We start from the raw sequence: 18,523 nt of genomic DNA, 5'->3' as shown, positions 1-18,523 counted from the left end.
GCTCCATAAAATAGTATATTCCCTTGCAATATCGGTTAGGCGGTTCAACCTGATATTAAAATTTCTAAAAAAAATTTTATTTCTCTTTTATGTTTCTTTTTGTTTATTGCTCTTTATTTTCGAAAAATTGAAAAATAACCAAAAATATTAATTAATAAAAAAATAGTTTAGTTAAAGTACTAAATTTAAAAGCTACTTTTGAAAAGCCCGCCTTAACCTATTTAATATAATAGTAGATTCATAGGCCAATCGAGTGGAAGATAGATGCGGCGCAAGTGTACAATACGCGCAACGGGACACAGTGTAATGGGACAATGTGCATAATGGGACACTTTTTTGTGCGTGCAGCCGGCGTTCATCGATTTATTAGATTTCACTTCAATAAACTCCACATTGTATTTTGATAACAATTGAATGGCGCAACCGATCAACTGGCACACACAGATATAATTCATCCATCCATTTGTCAAAAGTATAAGTTTGCTAAAATTTTGATAGTCAGACAGAATTTTTCATAATTTCCCAGATTTTTAGAGCAGTGGAACAACTAAAAATACCAGGGGTTGGTTTTTCAAACGTCCTTATCATCTACATAAGAGCTGAAGATTTAAGATATTGTGAATATTTGGTTCAAGTTGTCCACACAAGTGTGGCAGCACACTATTTTGTGGCTTCTCACTCAAGCACTAAAATTCACGGAGTAGGTGACAGTGCCATCATAAAAACAGACTTCATTCAACACCTAAGATTAGAAAGATGGAAAATGATTGAACATGGCATACTCAAACCAATTTATGGCCACTATTTATATGCACAATAAAATAAATTAATTTTATTGTGCATCTCTAATTGAATCACTTTTAAACCATAAATTCTCGCTAATTTATTTTTATTTGTCCGATTTAGACCAATATATTATAATTTATTTTATGTAAATATGCTGTTTTGGTGGAGTATTTCAAAACTGTATTTACAGTGAATCCTCATAAATAAAAACCCCATTAATTCAAAACTTTCATTAATACAAAGTTTTTTACAGACCCTAGAAATTACATTGGAGTTACTTGTCTAATATAAAAGTATGTTTTTTATGGAATACAAAAATTTTTTTGTTATAAGTTTAAACAATTACATGTAGTAAAGGAGGTTTTAAACAAATATAATATCCCATTATAATTAAAAGAAACAATGTGAAATTTAAACTAATATTACTATATGATGCCATTGCTTTGGTCCAGTGTAGGTTAGGTAAAAAGCTTAAAAATTACATATTCTACCTAAATGGTGTTTTGCCTTTTTGTAGGTACATTTTTTTTTCTAAACCCTTGCTTTATTCTTCTATCTTTCTTACATCCTACTAGCTGCAGTACCCGGCGTTGTCCGTGAGTTAAAGAAAAATGGATAGCGCTATTTGACAGTGTGGTGGACATAGAGAAATGACACACAATTGCTGTTTTTATGTCTATGACCTATGATTTTCTGTTTACCCATGGCGATCGGTTGAACGGTGTAGAAGTTGCACTGCAGCACCATCTAGCTGCACATTACAAAAAAATTGGATAGCACAAAACCTTTCTCCATTAAAAACACTTCGATGAACCAACTTTCATGGCGATCGGTCAAACGTTGTCGGAGTTTATCAACTTCATACATACGTACATACATAACATCCTATTTTATATTTATATAGATAAGTCATCCTAAAATTGTATCTTACAATCCCTAAAAAAAAGTACTGTTGGTGCTGTATAAAATTGTGTGCAAGTTTCCTTTGAGCATATGTATCTTTGGACGTTATGCATGTACTACATAAAAAATGTAATTTATTTTTTTAATTTTTTGTTAAATTAGTAGTTATTTACAAATTGTGATTAAATTTTGTAATGGTTTCATTAATAGAAACTTTGTTATTGCAAAGTGGCAAAATTATGGTCCCTTCAGGTTAGTATTACGTAGAACCCTGTTATAATGTATTTCAAGGGAGCACAAGAAAAAAACATTATAAGCAGGAAATCTCAATTTAGCACTTAACAATGTTCGAGCTTTGTACCAATGGACTCACCAAGCTATGTAAACAACTTTAATGTTAAAACCAAAGATAGTATACTTGATTATCCCGGGCAAGGGGGTTCCCCCCCCCCTTTTCTTTTTTAACCCAGCGCTCTTAGCCGATAGGCCCTACCGCCCTGGGGCCCCCATGGGCATGGATGCGGATACACCGCATACACAACCAGGAAGAGCGTTAGAGCTTTTGGCTATACACAGAGGCTGAGGCTACCCATCCCAGCTTATGTACCACCTCCGGCCCCCTACATGAATTTTCTGAAACAAGCCAACAATTTTTATACTTTGTCTTGTTCCCTGGTTAAATTTTGTTTGTCTTTAAAGATACACTGCCACATTTTTGTGAAATTATCTCATGATTCATGATGATAACATTAAGAGTGAGAATGTCTACTCCTTTGCCACCTGAAAATGTTTAATTTTGGGATTCCTACGTATGAATGAAAAAAAAAATTATTTTTAAGCAATAGAAAACACTTTTAGTTATGCCCTCGCTCAATGGTTGGCAACTTAAATATCGTAGGACTATGTACGTGCATCTGAATACCCACTGGAATGGCAAGGAAGAGAAGAGTTGACTAAGGGTGCCAACTGACACGTAACTATGAACATTGTGTACCTTCAGTATATTGAATAAAATTGTATTTTAACAAACTTCATGTACTGTATGGCAGTGATTGTAAACATAAACATACATAAAGGAAACTTTTTATCGTAAGTGTTGGAATAATTTGGTTTTAAAATATTTTTTCCCCATTTATTGAATGTTAGAAAGCAAACATTATAAGCAGGAAATTACACTATTTATGAACGTTATATGCAGGAAATAACATTGTCCTTATGGGGGAAATATTGGGACTTTAAAAATATGACATTATAAGCAGGAAAACATTATATGCGGGAACATTATAACAGGGTTCTACTGTATTGAGTTTTGACTATAAAAAAAAGTAACACTGAAATCTTCTGTTTCAAAAACAATTGGACTAAAAATAAAACCATAAAATCTTGTCCTGAGTTATGTGTTATCAACTATCATCTCTAATTTACTTCTTGGTGGATAAAATGTTATATCCCAAATATGTAAAAGAAAAATTAGGAAATATTTGTGTGAAACGTAAGTCCAAAAATTACAACAATGCAAAAACTTCTGCCTTAGAACATTCATTGAGTAGCAAAAAACTTACATGTACGGATAGTAGAAAAGGTATAGAAAGCTACAAATCCAATTTTCTGATTATATGGGTGCAAACTTGCTACTCAGGAAAACATTACGACGTTGTGCACACCTCGTGGGATACAACGTTAAATCTTGACCGTATTACGTGAAATATCACGTCTGATAAAAAGAGAATTCAGTACAATAGGAACATGAATAATGAAAGTTATTAATTGCGATAACTGTCAATCACCACACCTTTAGTAAACGGGCTAATGGTGCAGACATGAGCTGACGGGACTAACTGTGACAGCGTTAATTAAGGAGAACAAACACGTTCAAGAAAAAAAATAGTAAACACCCCTAAAACGAAAATCACAATTCAAATTATAAGGTGGAGGCCTACATGAAAATTTTTACAAGAGAAAATAAATTTGTGAATAGTTCAGTTATGGACAACTATAAATAGTTGGGCAACAGTTGAAGAAATTAAAGGCAGGGGTATGCAATAACAGTTATATTAGGGATAAATTCAATTTGTATGTTTGTAAACAATATATGTAGATATTAATAGGTAGTGCTTGGATATTACAGTGAGCGAAATGGCTCCCCAAGGATTCTGTGTAAGCTCCCACTGTGAACACACGTAGATAACACTATGAACATACCCTGAAGTATGATTTTTGCTTCCTATTATGTCAACAACTATAGTTTTTAATTTGTGAGAAACAAATGGCGAAACAAAACATTAAGGTAATTATTACAGATCAACTTTCTCTTAAAATGTTTTACCCCACATATGAGAATAACAGAAATATGGTTAACTACAACTAAAAGACTCGCTCGGGGTTTACACCGTCTGGTGTACTGCGCGTTACTCCCGCCCTGACACTAGGGCTGTGTTGTCGTCACTCGCCTCTTCTGCTAGTCCCTACGTCTTCTACGTCCCAGCAGGTGGCAGACGACGAACACCTGATGGGGCCTCGTCCATGAACAGCCTCACCGGGTCCTCAGCCGCACGGTGGTGGAACTCGGGCTGCTCCGGGTTGCAGACCGGGAAACGTTAGCCATTTCTTTGCTGCAGGAGTCACGAGTTCGGGACCTGGCACAACTCATCCCGTGGCGGCTCCAGAGGCTTGATTCCCTGCTTGTCGTAATAGGGGCTAGCCCCAGGACTAGCACGCCATTGTCAAGTCCTCCCTCGCTTTGCTCGGGTCGTGGATTATTCTTGAGCCGCCTGGTCGTGGATTATTCTTGAGCTGCCTCGCCGTGGTCTGGGTCTCCGATGTGACATCACACCCCCAGGGCTCGAAATCTCAACTCTTTTTCACTCGGGTCGCCTAGAACAAGGGCTGCCCAACCGAGTTTGTGTCTCTTCCAACAGGGGCACCAGAGTCCATCCTGGCTGCCCTTCCTCAGGGTTGCCCTGCGGGGTGACCAAGTGACGAAGACCTCTGGTACCGACCGCGTCGCTTGTGTTGACCATGGTCGGGTTGTGACGTCAGCGGGCAGCATGACCGCCGATGTCAGCCAATGGTGTCGTAGCCGGGTATGCACTCTCCTGGTTCCTCCATCGATGTCCGACGTCTGCTTTGGGGTCTCCACACTTCCCTTATAAATGTATCTCAGGAGTGATTCACTGACTCCCAGTCCATCTGAGCGTTTCGACAACCGCCTGGCGAGGAACTGAGGTCGGATTCATTGTGTCTCGTTCAGGGTAGCAGTTTGTCTCGGAAAAAACAAAACGTTACCGAGTGGCGGCACCGGTAACAGCTCGTACTAAAAGGTATCACTGGCTCGATACCTGACACCATGAACAAAACAAATATTTAATAAACATTTACTATTTGCCCCATATCACTTGCACTGCTAAAACTTGTTTTACTGACTCTTTTTATGAACTTTTTATACCGAGACAGCTCTCAAATGTAAGACAGGCACTTTTCCTATGCATGAAGAGAGCAGTGGAGGAAAATAAAATTATCTATTTTTTGATTACAGTTATTTACAAACATACGAGCATAACCCGATATAATAATTTAATTTTGTTCTTCATTTCATGCAAGATAAAAGTATAGACCACACAAAAGTTAAATTGAAAAATTGTTTGTTTTTGGCCTTTAAAATCATGAGGTTTTTAATATTTTATCATGAATATATATGTATATTTTTGAAGATACTGATTCAATTCAACTTTGGTAGAACATAATTTTGTTTAAGCTACCCATTGTTATTTTACATAATTTATATAATTTTCTTTTGCCTAATAAAAATTTGTATGTGATGTTTTAATTTTTGAAATGTTTAATTTGATTTTAATTCTTAAGGGGTATATTGGTGGAGTGTGAACCATAACTTTTCCTTTAGGGGAATGTTTGGGAATACCCAAAATATGTAGTTTGTTTCATAGCTCGAGAAAACAGTGTACAGATAATGAAGGTGGTAAAATATAGATACCCTGATAGGTTAATAGAAATACATAAATACAAATACCGTATTTACTCGTGTATAGCGCGCCCTCGTGTATAGCGCGCACCACGATTTTTGCAACTAATTCCAAAGAAAAAAAAAATTGAAAATTTTTTCCCCCCATAAATAAATTTTACTAACATTTTGTGGTACCTAATTATTTAAATTGATGTGTGGTGATGCGTCAGGAAAATACATAAACTCTGCTGTCTAAACGGAAGATAATGAAGCGCTATATCGTCACAACTGGTACGTGGAAGGAAGGAAGGGAGGGAGGCGTGCCGCGCTACGTTGCTAAGCTGGCGCGGAGAACTTGATGACTCACCGGTGAGGAATGGAGGAAGCGAAGAAGTTGCAGGGGGGGGGGGGGGAACTGGTGACAACATTCTCTCTTTCTCTCTCTCTCTTTTTACTAGCTTCTGAGCTGGCTTTCTGTAAAGGGGGGAGGTCTAAAAATAAACAAGAGACCATGATGTGCGAGCTTGCGCGCGCGCGTGTGCGTGTGTGTGTGTGTGTGTGAAACAGAGGCCTTGTTGCTTGTGCGTATGTGTGGGGGCTGGCCAGAAACGTCACCCGTCACCCGGCAGTTAACGACTTCCACTCCTCCCCGCCTCCCCCCCCCAAAAAATTTTTTTCCCGTGTATAGCGCGCATCCTTATTTTTTTCCTTTACTTGAGGGGAAAAAAGGGCGCGCTATACACGAGTATATACGGTATGTGAATTTTATTAGTTTTTTCATATTTGAGAATATTTTAGGCCTAGTTCATGTATTTGAATCCTCCAATATGTGAATATAAATATTCACACAAAAACACAATACAACTGTGAAATTAAATGCTTGGATTTAGGAAAATAATTGCTTTTTGTAAATATTAGTTGACAAAAATACAAACATTTGAAAATGAAAATTTTGACAGAATTAAATGAGGGCAAAATATGTATATTTGAATGATTTGAACTGCTGTGTTGAGTGTGGATATAGGTACAACTTACAGGCTGTGTGTATGTGCAACTGTGCTATTTGATGCTGTTTGCATGCTAGCACGAATGTAGCCTAGGCTTATTGCGGCGTTGAGGGTCACAAGTCACAGAGACCTTGCACACCAAACCTTCTTCCAAGCTGCTTGTTTTGGGTCAGGTGGTTAAGTCTCTCCCAGTTCTGTTTCCATCTGACCTACACCAGGTTGCTCAGGTCATGTGATACACAAGAGACGGAATCGGGTGCAAGGCTAATAGTGCATCCTTGGCGTTCCAACGTCTGCTTTTTTCGACTTCCCATTGGATATAGCTTATAAATCTATTATATTTAAAGAAAAAAATTGGCTATCTGTAAAGTCGGTTTACGGACGATAGTTTAACGTGACGTCATAGCAAAACATTGATGAAATGATTGCACTCTTTTATGAATAAAATTGAATCATTTTTATTGAATTATCACTGTTTTGTATGGATACAAAAAGGAGTGAAGTGATATCTAGAATTTAATTGATAAATTTACTTTTATTTGCACTCATTAATTCAAATATGTTTATTACTTTAACAAAGAGATTATTTTAACTATAACATTTATACATGTATGCTCTTTAACTTCTTCCAATCTGTGTTATTCTGTTAAGGATAGGACGATAATAGGAAAAGTAGGAAACAAATGGGAGTGTTTCAAGTTTAATGTGCCTCGAAAAAGTCAAATCGATGGCTGTTCCAATCAAGTGGAAGAGAGATAGATGCGGTGCAAGCGTACAATGAGTGTAACGGGACAATGTGTGCAACGGGACACTTTTTCGTGCGTGCAGCCGGCGTTCATTGATTTATTAGACGTCACGTCAAAAAACCCAGTGATTTTAATAATAACCAAATACTACTGCTACAAAGAAAGCCATTTTACAAAAGCGAAAGATTTATTAAATACACTTTTATAAATTAACAGTACTGTTGTGTGAAATATAAAAATATCAGGTTACGAAAATTGTACTAAAACAGTTGGAACAATAATACCCTAATTAGCACCATTAAAATTAATAAAAAATACCTATCCATTTTTTAGCGGACACAGATTTTTAAGTAGTACTTTTATGTTAAAATATTTTACAAAATTTACTTAGAAACTAAGACTATTTTATCCTACAATAAGAAACTTCTGAAAAACAGGTCAGTCTACACTAGAAAGCTTCTAAGTCGTACAGGGATATTCTTCTGGGGCAAATCCCAAACATTTACGGATAGTACAAAAAATATTGTAGCTTAAAATATAACTGGAATAAAACAAAGGTCTTCGTCTAATTGTGTCTGCATTTTAAATACTGTATTTACCCAATAATAATGTGACTGAATATAATGTAAACCCAAACTTTTTGATCATGAGTTTATGTAAACCACTCTGTGGAATGGAATAGCAATCCAAGTATATAGTACTTGAAAATTAATTAAATTACTGAATTTATTCCATAATAACTAGACCCTTTCTGGTGATTTACATGGTCTTTATTCAAACACCCAAGCCACAGTTAGAAAAAATAAATCCATTTGCACCCTCTTCATCCTGCATCTCTTATTTGTCACGCCTGTGCACAGGTTCAGTAAGCCCCGGACTAAAGTGAGATAAGTAATGCAGTTCATAGGCAGAGCGTGCAGTTTTTCAACTAAGTTGAGGTTCAGGAGGCAGTAATTAACAGTGGTCTAAAGTGACATAACTGAAACAGTTAAAAGACAGCATGTAGTTCTAAAAATTGAAATTTTCCCATTGGCAAGATATGTATAAGTTTGCGATTTTAACACAACCACCACTTTTAGCTTCCTAAGTTTTGAAAAAACTATAGCATTATATTCAGGTAAATAAATACCCTAGTGACACTGCTTTTTATTTTAATCCAATTGTTATCTCTGATTATCTAAGACCTACTTCAAAAGAACTTCTCTTATGTTTTGAATCAACAGTGATTTCTTAAGTATTCATTATGATCACGCAAACATTTTTAAAAACCTTTTCAATGGATTCAAGTGCACAGAGTAATAAATGTATTTACTTTTACACCAATCCCTCACTTAGCACGTCTTCTAATTGCGCGAATTCATTCAGCGTGATGTTAATTTTACTGCCCCAGTCTTGAATAGTACATCTGTAAATTTCAGTTAGAAGGAAATTGCTAAAGGCATAAAATAAGTCGGGCATGACGCCAAGAGGTCTGCTTCAACTCAAACAGATGTACTGTGGCATACAGTTCGCTATACGACGGAGAAAGAGATGTGTGTGCAGGTCTAACTGCTATTAACTGTTGTACAAACATCAGATATAGCAAGTTCAGTCAAGGGGTATTAAGTGTAAAGGACTAAATGTTTTTACATCCGTACATATGCCGCCAGGCCGTAAGATGTCGCCCGGCCACAGACCGGGCCGTGATGAACGTCAGTCTAGCCAGTGGTAGGGAACTCGCACAACACAAAGCAATTCATCTGCCAATTCATCTGCCAGTAACTGTACATGCGCAAGCACCTGTAGTTGGAATCATGGCTTCCAAGTGAAAGCATAATGCATTTTGTTCAAGTATTTGAGACAAAACTAAAAGTATTACAGTGAGCAGAATGTCATGAAAGCCACACTAAAGTAGGTCGCACTTCAGTTTTAAGCAAGTCAACTGATTGCACAATCGTACAAAATAAGGACTCTATCAAAAGTCTGATGTTGTTGGTTGCACTAGCGGGAATATATTTGGCATTAGATACTGAAACAGAAATGAACAGATGATTCACATGGAAAAGGTTGTTAAATGAATGGTGCAATGAAAAAAAAAATATCACAGCCCAACAGGGTTGGTGTGAAACAAGCGGTGCTATGCGATCAAGCATTATAATTTTTGAAAAATTAAAATGGAAATACCTGGACAGTAACATCGGTTTCACTGTCAGTAAAGGATGGTTTGGAAAGGTATGCAGCGTGAGTTGAAGGTCACGCCCGCCCAGGCGAGCATGCCAACCAGCCGACTGATGATAAGTAAATAACCACCTATCTCCCATTACGCGGTGTCGTATTTGTCATACAAAGTATTATATGGTAGGGTTATAAAGATAAATGGTGTAACATATTTATCACCGAGTGTGAATTATACCCAACAACATTATGTAAAGAATATTTCCCTACACATTTTGGAACACAGTAAGTAAATTAGCCTTGCTATTTATGGAGACTAATGCTTTAGAATAAATGATTTTGAATAACACAAACATTTTAGGAACACATTACTCATGCTAAGTGAGGGATAGATGAATTTGTTAAAATAAAAAATAAAAATTTTACAGTGATTTCCACTGAACTTCCTGTAAACAAGCATAAAAGCACTACAACCAAGACCATAAATTAAATACCCAAACACACACACATACATTAAAACTATGGGTAACAGTTCCATATTAAGTATCCAAGTTTATCCCTTGAACCTGATGGCATGATACTCTACATTTTGATCCTGTAGTACATGATGCCTGCGGTTTCGATTTAGTATGTCTAAAGATGACAAAGATAATTGTCTTAAGTTGAATAAAAAGGAAACTATATTTTGTGTTCAACTTAGGATTATTTATTTTTATATGACAAGTTTTTATGTGCGGGATCTTTCGACACACTAAATTAAAACAGCAAGCCTCATGTACCACAGAATTAATATTTACAGGATCATGCCATCAAGATCTAGGGATAAACTTGGATACATGATACAGAACAATTACCAAACTGTGTTACAATCATTTCTGGATTGGAATGTCAAAAAATCACATAATAAAGACCAAGAAAACTAAAATGTTAACAATACTGATATTAAACATTATAACTAGATACTAACTAGATACTACATCATTTTTAAAATTTCCAAATTTGTCAGTAAACAAAACATATTAAATATGTTAACATTTTTGTGGAAATAAACTATTTCTGTAATAGTACTTTTTTATCATACAGATAATAAAAGCTAAAAATTTACTAAATAATAGCTAGGGCTCTTAGTCTAGTGCCTGCCTAAAAATAATGTAGACCTATATGAAAATTTACTATTTACACTACACCTAAGTATGTTGAAATAATTGTATACTATATTTTTTTGAATATAGTGCACTGGTTAGTGGTCAAAATGAGCATCATTCACCTTAGTACACAGATACTTAAGTTTAACATAATATACAGAATTATATTCCAGAGTATTACAGCAAACAAGCCTCATCACAAAGTGACAATACCATTCACAATATTTTTTTTATTATCAGGCAGTTTTCTAACAATAAAAGTAGTAAAAGTTATGTGGGTAATTTCATGCCCAAACACCTAGGACTATGTGCTTCAATACCTATAACATATATAATTTTCCTAAAGAGCTAACGATAAAATAATAGGGTTATTAAATTTTTATTTATGAAACTAAGAAAAGGGTACAATATTGAATCATAAAGTTTTGAAACACATTCTGCACAATTAAAGCCTAGATAAGAAAGCTGTAATGGGTACAATTATCTTATTTTACAGGTTATGAGGCCCATTTAGATGTCCAATTTAATTTATTTTTTACTCGCCAGTGATGTGTCAACATCTAACTTCGGTAACGAGCAAATTCATGTATTCTCATGTAGCAAATAAACTTTTACAAAACTTGGTCATATTTTAACGTAGAAATTTTAAAATAATGTGAAGCGTTATGATATACGAAAAGTATTCAAATAAATTTTCCCTTTTTTAAAACCACCTAACTATAATTCTGTTTAACAAGATGGTACTATTGATTTCTCAGGGCTAGTTGATCAACAAGTAGTACCGAACACTTCACATGAGACATTTCCCTCTAGACCAGAAGTATCAATGCCTGCATTTGAAACTTTATACATACATACTTCTTTAAGCATGTTGAGATTGAAATTTGAGTATACACCAGAAATGAAATGAAATAGGCATGCAAAAACTGCTATAGCCATGAGCCGAAGTTGTCAAGATGGCAGACCCAAATGTGGCAACATGCACCCGTATGTATTAACTTTCGCAAACTTGAGGGATCTACTAAGCTTATTGGTATGCCAAAGTAAGATTTATGGTACTGACAAACTATCCTGGAATACATTATGTAAACCTGAATAGTCATAACACGATATATTTGAACTTTAAAAATACCTATAATTTATTTTCCAGGGAAATTGTGTTGGAACAAACATGGCGTCAAAGATATTTTACTTTTGGTTGGTTTTCTAGATCATTAACAACGCAGCACTATCTTCTAAGTTGTAGTCCAATAGACATTAAAACAAAATAAACCTAAAACAAAGTAGGTATATGTATATTTGTTATTGCTTAAACGACAGATGAGTCCATAAAGACTTCCATGTACTATTATAAAGTTTAATTTTTATACCTATGTGCAGTGTAAATTCTGTGATGCTGATGAAATCAATATTAATGGATGGATCACACAGGTCTGCAGATTTTTACTATAATTCTGAGACTTCCACAAATAGCAGCATCCTGTTTACACATTTTGCCGTTCCATTCACGAAATTACTCCTACCAAATTTTCTATACTGAGAGCTAAGATATTTGCACATCAAAAATTATATAGACTGACATACATACAGAAAAGAAATAAAAAGTATGCTTTCTGTACTTTGTAATTGATCTTTTAACGTTGAAATGGCAATGCTGGATTGTAAAGTGTTCTTCAGTTTTTTTAAAGGGTGTTATGACAAAATACCAACCAGCTACAATGTGGAAAACTCACACACAATTCTGTACTATAATTTTAATGTAATAGGTACTTAGACCAAAATATGAAAATAATAATAAAAACAGTGGCTAAAGTATGCTATGCCATGTTGTAGAACACACAGTGAAAAATAAAAATGAAATGTAATGGGCAACATTAAGGTACATAAAACAGTCAGGTATTGATCAGTTATTAAACAAAATATGAAAATATATTTCTGGTTTTAAACACATAAAAGCAGCAATTTTTCTCAACTTCTTTAACCATCAATATATTTGATAACTGAGTAAACTTAGCAGGATAGCTTTCAGTTTGTGATAGGATATTAATTATTAGATTTTAAAAAAAAACATAAACATTTGCAATCAGCCTAGTCAAGATTTTCTCCATGAATTATTGTTTGAAATGCATTCTGTGATTTTTATGAGGAAAACCACTGTTTGAGTTCAAGGTGTTTGGTTCAGTATGTTACCACCCACCACCTCTGGCTAGCTCAAATTTGGTGATGAGTGGAACATACAGGTTGCAGATCACGAAGAAAGAAGTAATTTATACGCAAAGTTCGATGTATTATCTGGTTTTAATTATTCATTTAAAAATCACAAAATATTTAGCACAACAGAGCACACAACAAAAATTTAACCGCAACCTCCATAAAGGGAATAAAACAAGTAGACTTATTACAAATTACATTATATTGCCAGAATAAGTTCCGGGCAGCGACGGCTGGACAAAACCCTTTGTTGCCTCGCTGTGGGCTTCGCCTACGACTAGGGTCAAAAATTTCTAATTTATTTAAATGTCAGAAGATAAAAAAAAAAGGTTGTTAGGCGTCGCCCAAACCGTAGCCGCTAAGTTGTAGTTCAATATTACATTGCTAAATGATGCGAGCCATCGCCCGACCACGACCTCTCGGCACGGTGCTCATACAATGACTGATCTTACAGCCTTCCTTTCCTTCGTGCAGGCAGTGTCCTGGGCTCGCTGACGTAATTTTCAGCCAATCACGGCGCATGGTAACAGAGGCTTCCACGAAATGCTTACTTCTGTTCCCACGATGCAGCGATTTTGTATCTTTCTCGCACTCCTGTGACCGTGAATCACACGCCTAGCGTGAGAAACAAAGCCTCGATCGTGGAAAAAACTAAGGAAAATCACGTCAGCACGCCTTCCCACACATAGAAGCTAGCAAAAAAAAAAACTAGAAAAATAAATTTATGAAATTTGGAAATAAAAACAATAAACCCAGAGAATTACGTTTACAATAACTTTAAAAAGCAAAAACTTTACATTGAACCCAAAATATGACAAAAAATTTGTAACATATTATTTTAATGGATTGCATGAGGAAGGCTGTAATCTGGGTTGTTACAAGTACATTTTGTTAATTTTTTTTTTAAATAAAAAATATGTTCTGTGGACCATCACCTACAATAAGTAGTTTGTTCTTAATCAAACCAAAACATGATTTGTTATTATGTTATGTATGAAACAATTAATTATAAATGAAATCAGATTATGAAGCACAATCGTATTTCCAAACCAGGTGATTTAGCATGAAATACCCCTTCTTTAAAACTTAGTGAACTAAAATACAGATCTTGTTAGAATGAGATTATTCACAGGTAAGATGTAAATTAATGACATGGAAATCTAAAAATATTGTAAAAAATTACTACACATTTCACTACAAAATATTGTGGCTTGTCTTGCAATAGTCAATACAGCCTATCATTTTTGGCACAAATTGGTCTGGAACTATGAATAACACTAGAATGAGTAGTAGTTCCAGAAGTAAGCTCAATTTTGTGAATCCTTACATATTTACAAAAAAAAAATTCAAAAGCATACTGTATTAAGTATTAGCATTGTCGAGGCTTACCAAGAATGGTTTAGTTACTGCTGTATTTGACTCCTCATTAGTTATAATTCAATTATGTCAAAAATAAAACAAATCAACGATCTTGTTAAGGGCACCCGCCTACCTGGGCACATATATGGTGTGGAGAGCTTCAGAAAACTACTTTATTAGACTTATTTTACTTTACACAAAATTTGTCACAGTCTCCAAAATAACACAAAATTAATACTGTTCATAATGACTCATAGCTCTGTACAGAATAATTTGTTTGATGTCAAGTAAATGGTGAAATTATTCAATGCAGTAATTCTTTATCGACAAGTGTCCTGCAGTCGCGTCTGAAACACAGTATGGCCAAGGAAACATTATCTCTTCAGGACGATGCATTCATGGAATGCTGAATTATAAACATTTTTTGAACAATGTAAATTAAAATTTGTTGTTCATAGTCATCAGTGTAAGCCTGCCACAAGACTTTGAAATTTCCTTTTAGTACTTGGCTTGTACCATAAGTTTGTGTATAACCTTGGGATGTAACTAACCTTAGTTCATCGGACATCTCGGAACTATGTAAAAGTAAATTATTTTAAAAGAGGCAAACTTTTTTAAAATTGTTTTTCTTGGTTTATTTGGAACAGTGTTGTGATTGGAAGATGACCGGTTGGAAGATGGCTGCCATTGCAACCATTTTCAGTCAAGGATAATAAAAAAAAGTAAAAATCATTAATTGTTCTTGATTCACTTGACATCCATCATAAATCATTGAAAGCAACATTTTTATGGAGCTTGAAAATTTTTCAACCCAGCAAATTCTTTTCTTATAGTGTTCTAATGTATGTACATCTAGACCATAGCTAGCTTATGAGGTCAAGACTGTTACAAGGGGCCCACCTAGTCAGGAGTGTATTTGTGTTGGTGAGGTTGGATGATAAGTGTGACGCTCGCTGGTACTACTAGCACGGTTATCACCTCTAAGCGCAAGGCTGTGGACTGATGTGCAGTATTTATTATCATGTGCACACAGCAATTATGATATGTTAATAGTAACCATGTAACATTACATGTCAGATATATGAAGATAAAAATGTAATGTATGTCCCTCTAGTACTTTAAGAATCTGTACTGAGTGTTCTATGCCTAAAAATTTATCTAAAAACACAAGTTTCAGTCATTTTCACACTCCTATAAATATATTTAAAACTAAATACAGAAACAGAACTACTCATTTGCCCCCAGCATATGCTTAAATTCTTTCCATAATCAGACACTAATCTGATATTTTGGGTGGTTTGTAAATGATGTGTGGTTTTATCTCAAGCTCTGCAAACCATATGTGCCCAGGTAGGCAGGGGCTGTAACATACTATTTTCAAGATTTCTCAAATAAGTGAAGTAACAGCTGAATAATCATCATTCAAAAACTGAATTCTGAAGATAAGTTTATATAGTCATACCTGCAATGCATTGTAAATAATACATAAATATTGTTTTACTGGTCCAAAAGATTGTCTTGCTTGCAAATATTGTCTAAGTAACATTAAAAATGTAATAAATATGACTGGTTATATTATTTATGTAGTATGTCAAGCTGATTCCAGAAATCTTTTACCTATATAATGTGCACCAATGTGTCTGTGGTAAGGAATGCACTAGTGTGTGCTTGTTTTAGAATTGAAATGAGACAATTTCTGTTACTTGTAGTGAGTTTGGTGAGATGAACATGATGCGTGTGTAACGACTTGCAGTGCTGTCAGTCAGTGCGCAGTTGCAACAGCGGATTCGACGGGAGGAGTGTTCCGGGTGCGCAGGTTGTATCTCCTGAGGGATGTCAGGCCACCGCCCGGAGTGACAGAGAACTCTGTCTTCACTTTGTAGCTCCTTGGAGTTGGCGGGGTGAGTTCCCTGCTGGGGCTGCAACGCACATGATGCCCGAGAGACGACACGCTACTGTCTGGAGGAACAGCGAACTCTGTCTTCACGTCGTAACTCCTTGGTGTGGGAGTTCGTTCCACGCTCGTTCTGCAACACACATCGTGACGACACTGTAGACCAGGAGCTAATGTCTGTGTGTTCAACACAGCAATGTATAGTACACTCTCAATAGTCGAGAGTTGACGACAGCTTCATAAACCGAGTACTGAAAAACCACGGCACGACATACAAGTAAAATATAATTCAACATTCTGCAAACTAAGGAAAGTACTGAAGTGTTCTGTTTTCAGAATATTAAATATTATTTCCATGATTAGTACATAGAATAAAACTTTTTTGCAAAAACACTCGAGCAAATCATGTTTTTGTCCTACCTGGTTGCCAGAGTATTGCTGGGCAGTCTTTGAGACTTGGAAATACTTGGAATGTTGCATACACCTTCTGCAGCAGGAATATCTTTTTGCTTGTGCTTCTGGAAAATAACTTTTAAAGCATTTAACCGATGGTTTATGTTTTTTATCCATTTAAGACCAAAAATATTATTCTCGGAGTGATTGTAGCCAGAGGTAAAGATCAGTAACACACACAAAATAAGTGCAACTTTCCTTGTCATCCATATCCACCCACTCAATTCATCTGCTTCTTTAATAAGTTTGTTTTCAAAAAAGAATAAATATAAGATATTTTCTAGAAACACATTAACAGACAAAATAAAAACTATACGTAATCTAGCATGGCAAACTTTAGGCTGAACTGTAAAAGCATACATACTTGCAACACTTACAATATAAAACATTACTGTTCCTAGCCAATAATATCTATCTAAAGCCCATCCATTTAGTCCAGAAAATACATCATAAATGGTCAGTACCAATTTTCCATGTTTATCAGCAACAGAGACATATTTTTCAACAGTATTATTCCAAGCAAGTTCGTACTTTGCGAATATCTTATTCACTACTGACATTTTCTGTCTAAATTTGTTCTGAAGATTAATAGTCTCCTTCTGGCTGTGAAGTAATAAACTTTTAGCTTTACTAGATGCTTTTAAATTCTGTGTCAGCAAAGCAGAGCTCACTAGCAAATTATTAATATTTATTTGCGTTCTTTTGTGCCACCTTTCACTTTCCAAAAAGAAGCAGATGTTTTGTACGCTGATAAAAAAACCTGTGTAAGCGTGATAACCTTTCGAGGACATACTTTTAATGCATTGTTTCTTCTCCACGTCACGTAATAAGGCACAGCCATGGCTTTGTAAACCACACGAAGTTACAAAACAATCACTGTATCTGAGCGCAATATCCATTTGGACATGTTCTGTTAGGTTTTTACAACCGTCAATCATGTAATTTATACTTTCTGCCCAACAAGCACTAGTCTCCCCATTCTTCTGTATGTTTTCATAATCTTTCTTGCCCAATTCAAATAACTCGGCTAATTTATCAGTCACATTAAAATATGTATTTGTTTGGAATCCACTACAGACATAAAAATACAAACATAATATTTCAATATATGTTAATACCTTCATTTTGTACGTAACTGTAAACACACAACCAATTCAAATTCAGCACCATGATATTTAAAAAAAATAAAAGTGAATAGTTTGGTTTTGCTATTGGTCGTATTTATATTCTTACACATTGCTGCCTATCTTACAGAAAGAAATTTATCTTCTGAAAACCCAAAAGACACGAATTTGTGTTTATTATTTATACAATCGCTGAGCCGTTGGTAATGATAGAACAAAAAGTTTATGAAAAATATGTTTGAAATTAGGGCAGTATAATTACTAAAGTGGTAAAAAATATAAATTTCTACACTAAATTATGTACATGAAAACCGTAAGTGAGGTGCAAAATATTTTGGTGAACATAATTCATGATTTTATTAACAGAAGAGAAGGTAGCCTCAAACTTCCGGAATAATGACGGTATTCAAAGACGTAAAAATAAAATACATTTTCTTAAAAATCCTGAGTTTAACATGTGAAATAATGCATTTTTGTGTTACGTATTAGCTACGCTAAATTCCCACACGATTGGTATTTTGTTTACTGGAATATAGCTGGAGCAATCTTAGTCAGTGATTATTTTATTTTATAATATTATACTTAAGTATACAACTGTTGGTTGTCATTTGGAAAGTCAAGAGCATTTAACACTCACACATTTAATGTTTGTTGTTTTGTTAATTTTCAAGGGCTCGGTAGAAAATATTAGTTCCCCAAAACTAATCACACCATGTTTGTACATTTCTTACATTTAGTTTAGAGTACTCACACAAGGGAGGGGGGGTAAGGGGTTCAAAC

At 35.2% G+C, this 18,523-nt stretch overlaps 1 protein-coding gene across 1 annotated transcript; it reads right to left on the bottom strand.

Annotated features, from left to right (window-relative positions):
* Positions 1-7,571: 7,571 nt before the first annotated feature.
* On the bottom strand, positions 7,572-17,811 carry LOC134542567 (uncharacterized). Its single transcript, XM_063386938.1, has 2 exons — positions 16,587-17,811; positions 7,572-16,299 (listed from the first exon to the last, which is right to left on the bottom strand). Exons 1-2 carry the CDS (start codon positions 17,741-17,743, stop codon positions 16,035-16,037), a joined length of 1,422 nt encoding a protein of 473 aa, XP_063243008.1. The 5' UTR covers positions 17,744-17,811; the 3' UTR covers positions 7,572-16,034.
* Between the last annotated feature and the right edge of the window lie 712 nt (positions 17,812-18,523).

This window comes from Bacillus rossius, assembly GCF_032445375.1.
Source record: "Bacillus rossius redtenbacheri isolate Brsri chromosome 9 unlocalized genomic scaffold, Brsri_v3 Brsri_v3_scf9_1, whole genome shotgun sequence".
In the NCBI taxonomy this organism is placed as follows: domain Eukaryota; kingdom Metazoa; phylum Arthropoda; class Insecta; order Phasmatodea; family Bacillidae; genus Bacillus; species Bacillus rossius.
The sequence above is the reverse complement of the archived record's forward strand: the minus strand, read 5'-3'. Positions and strand labels throughout refer to the sequence as shown.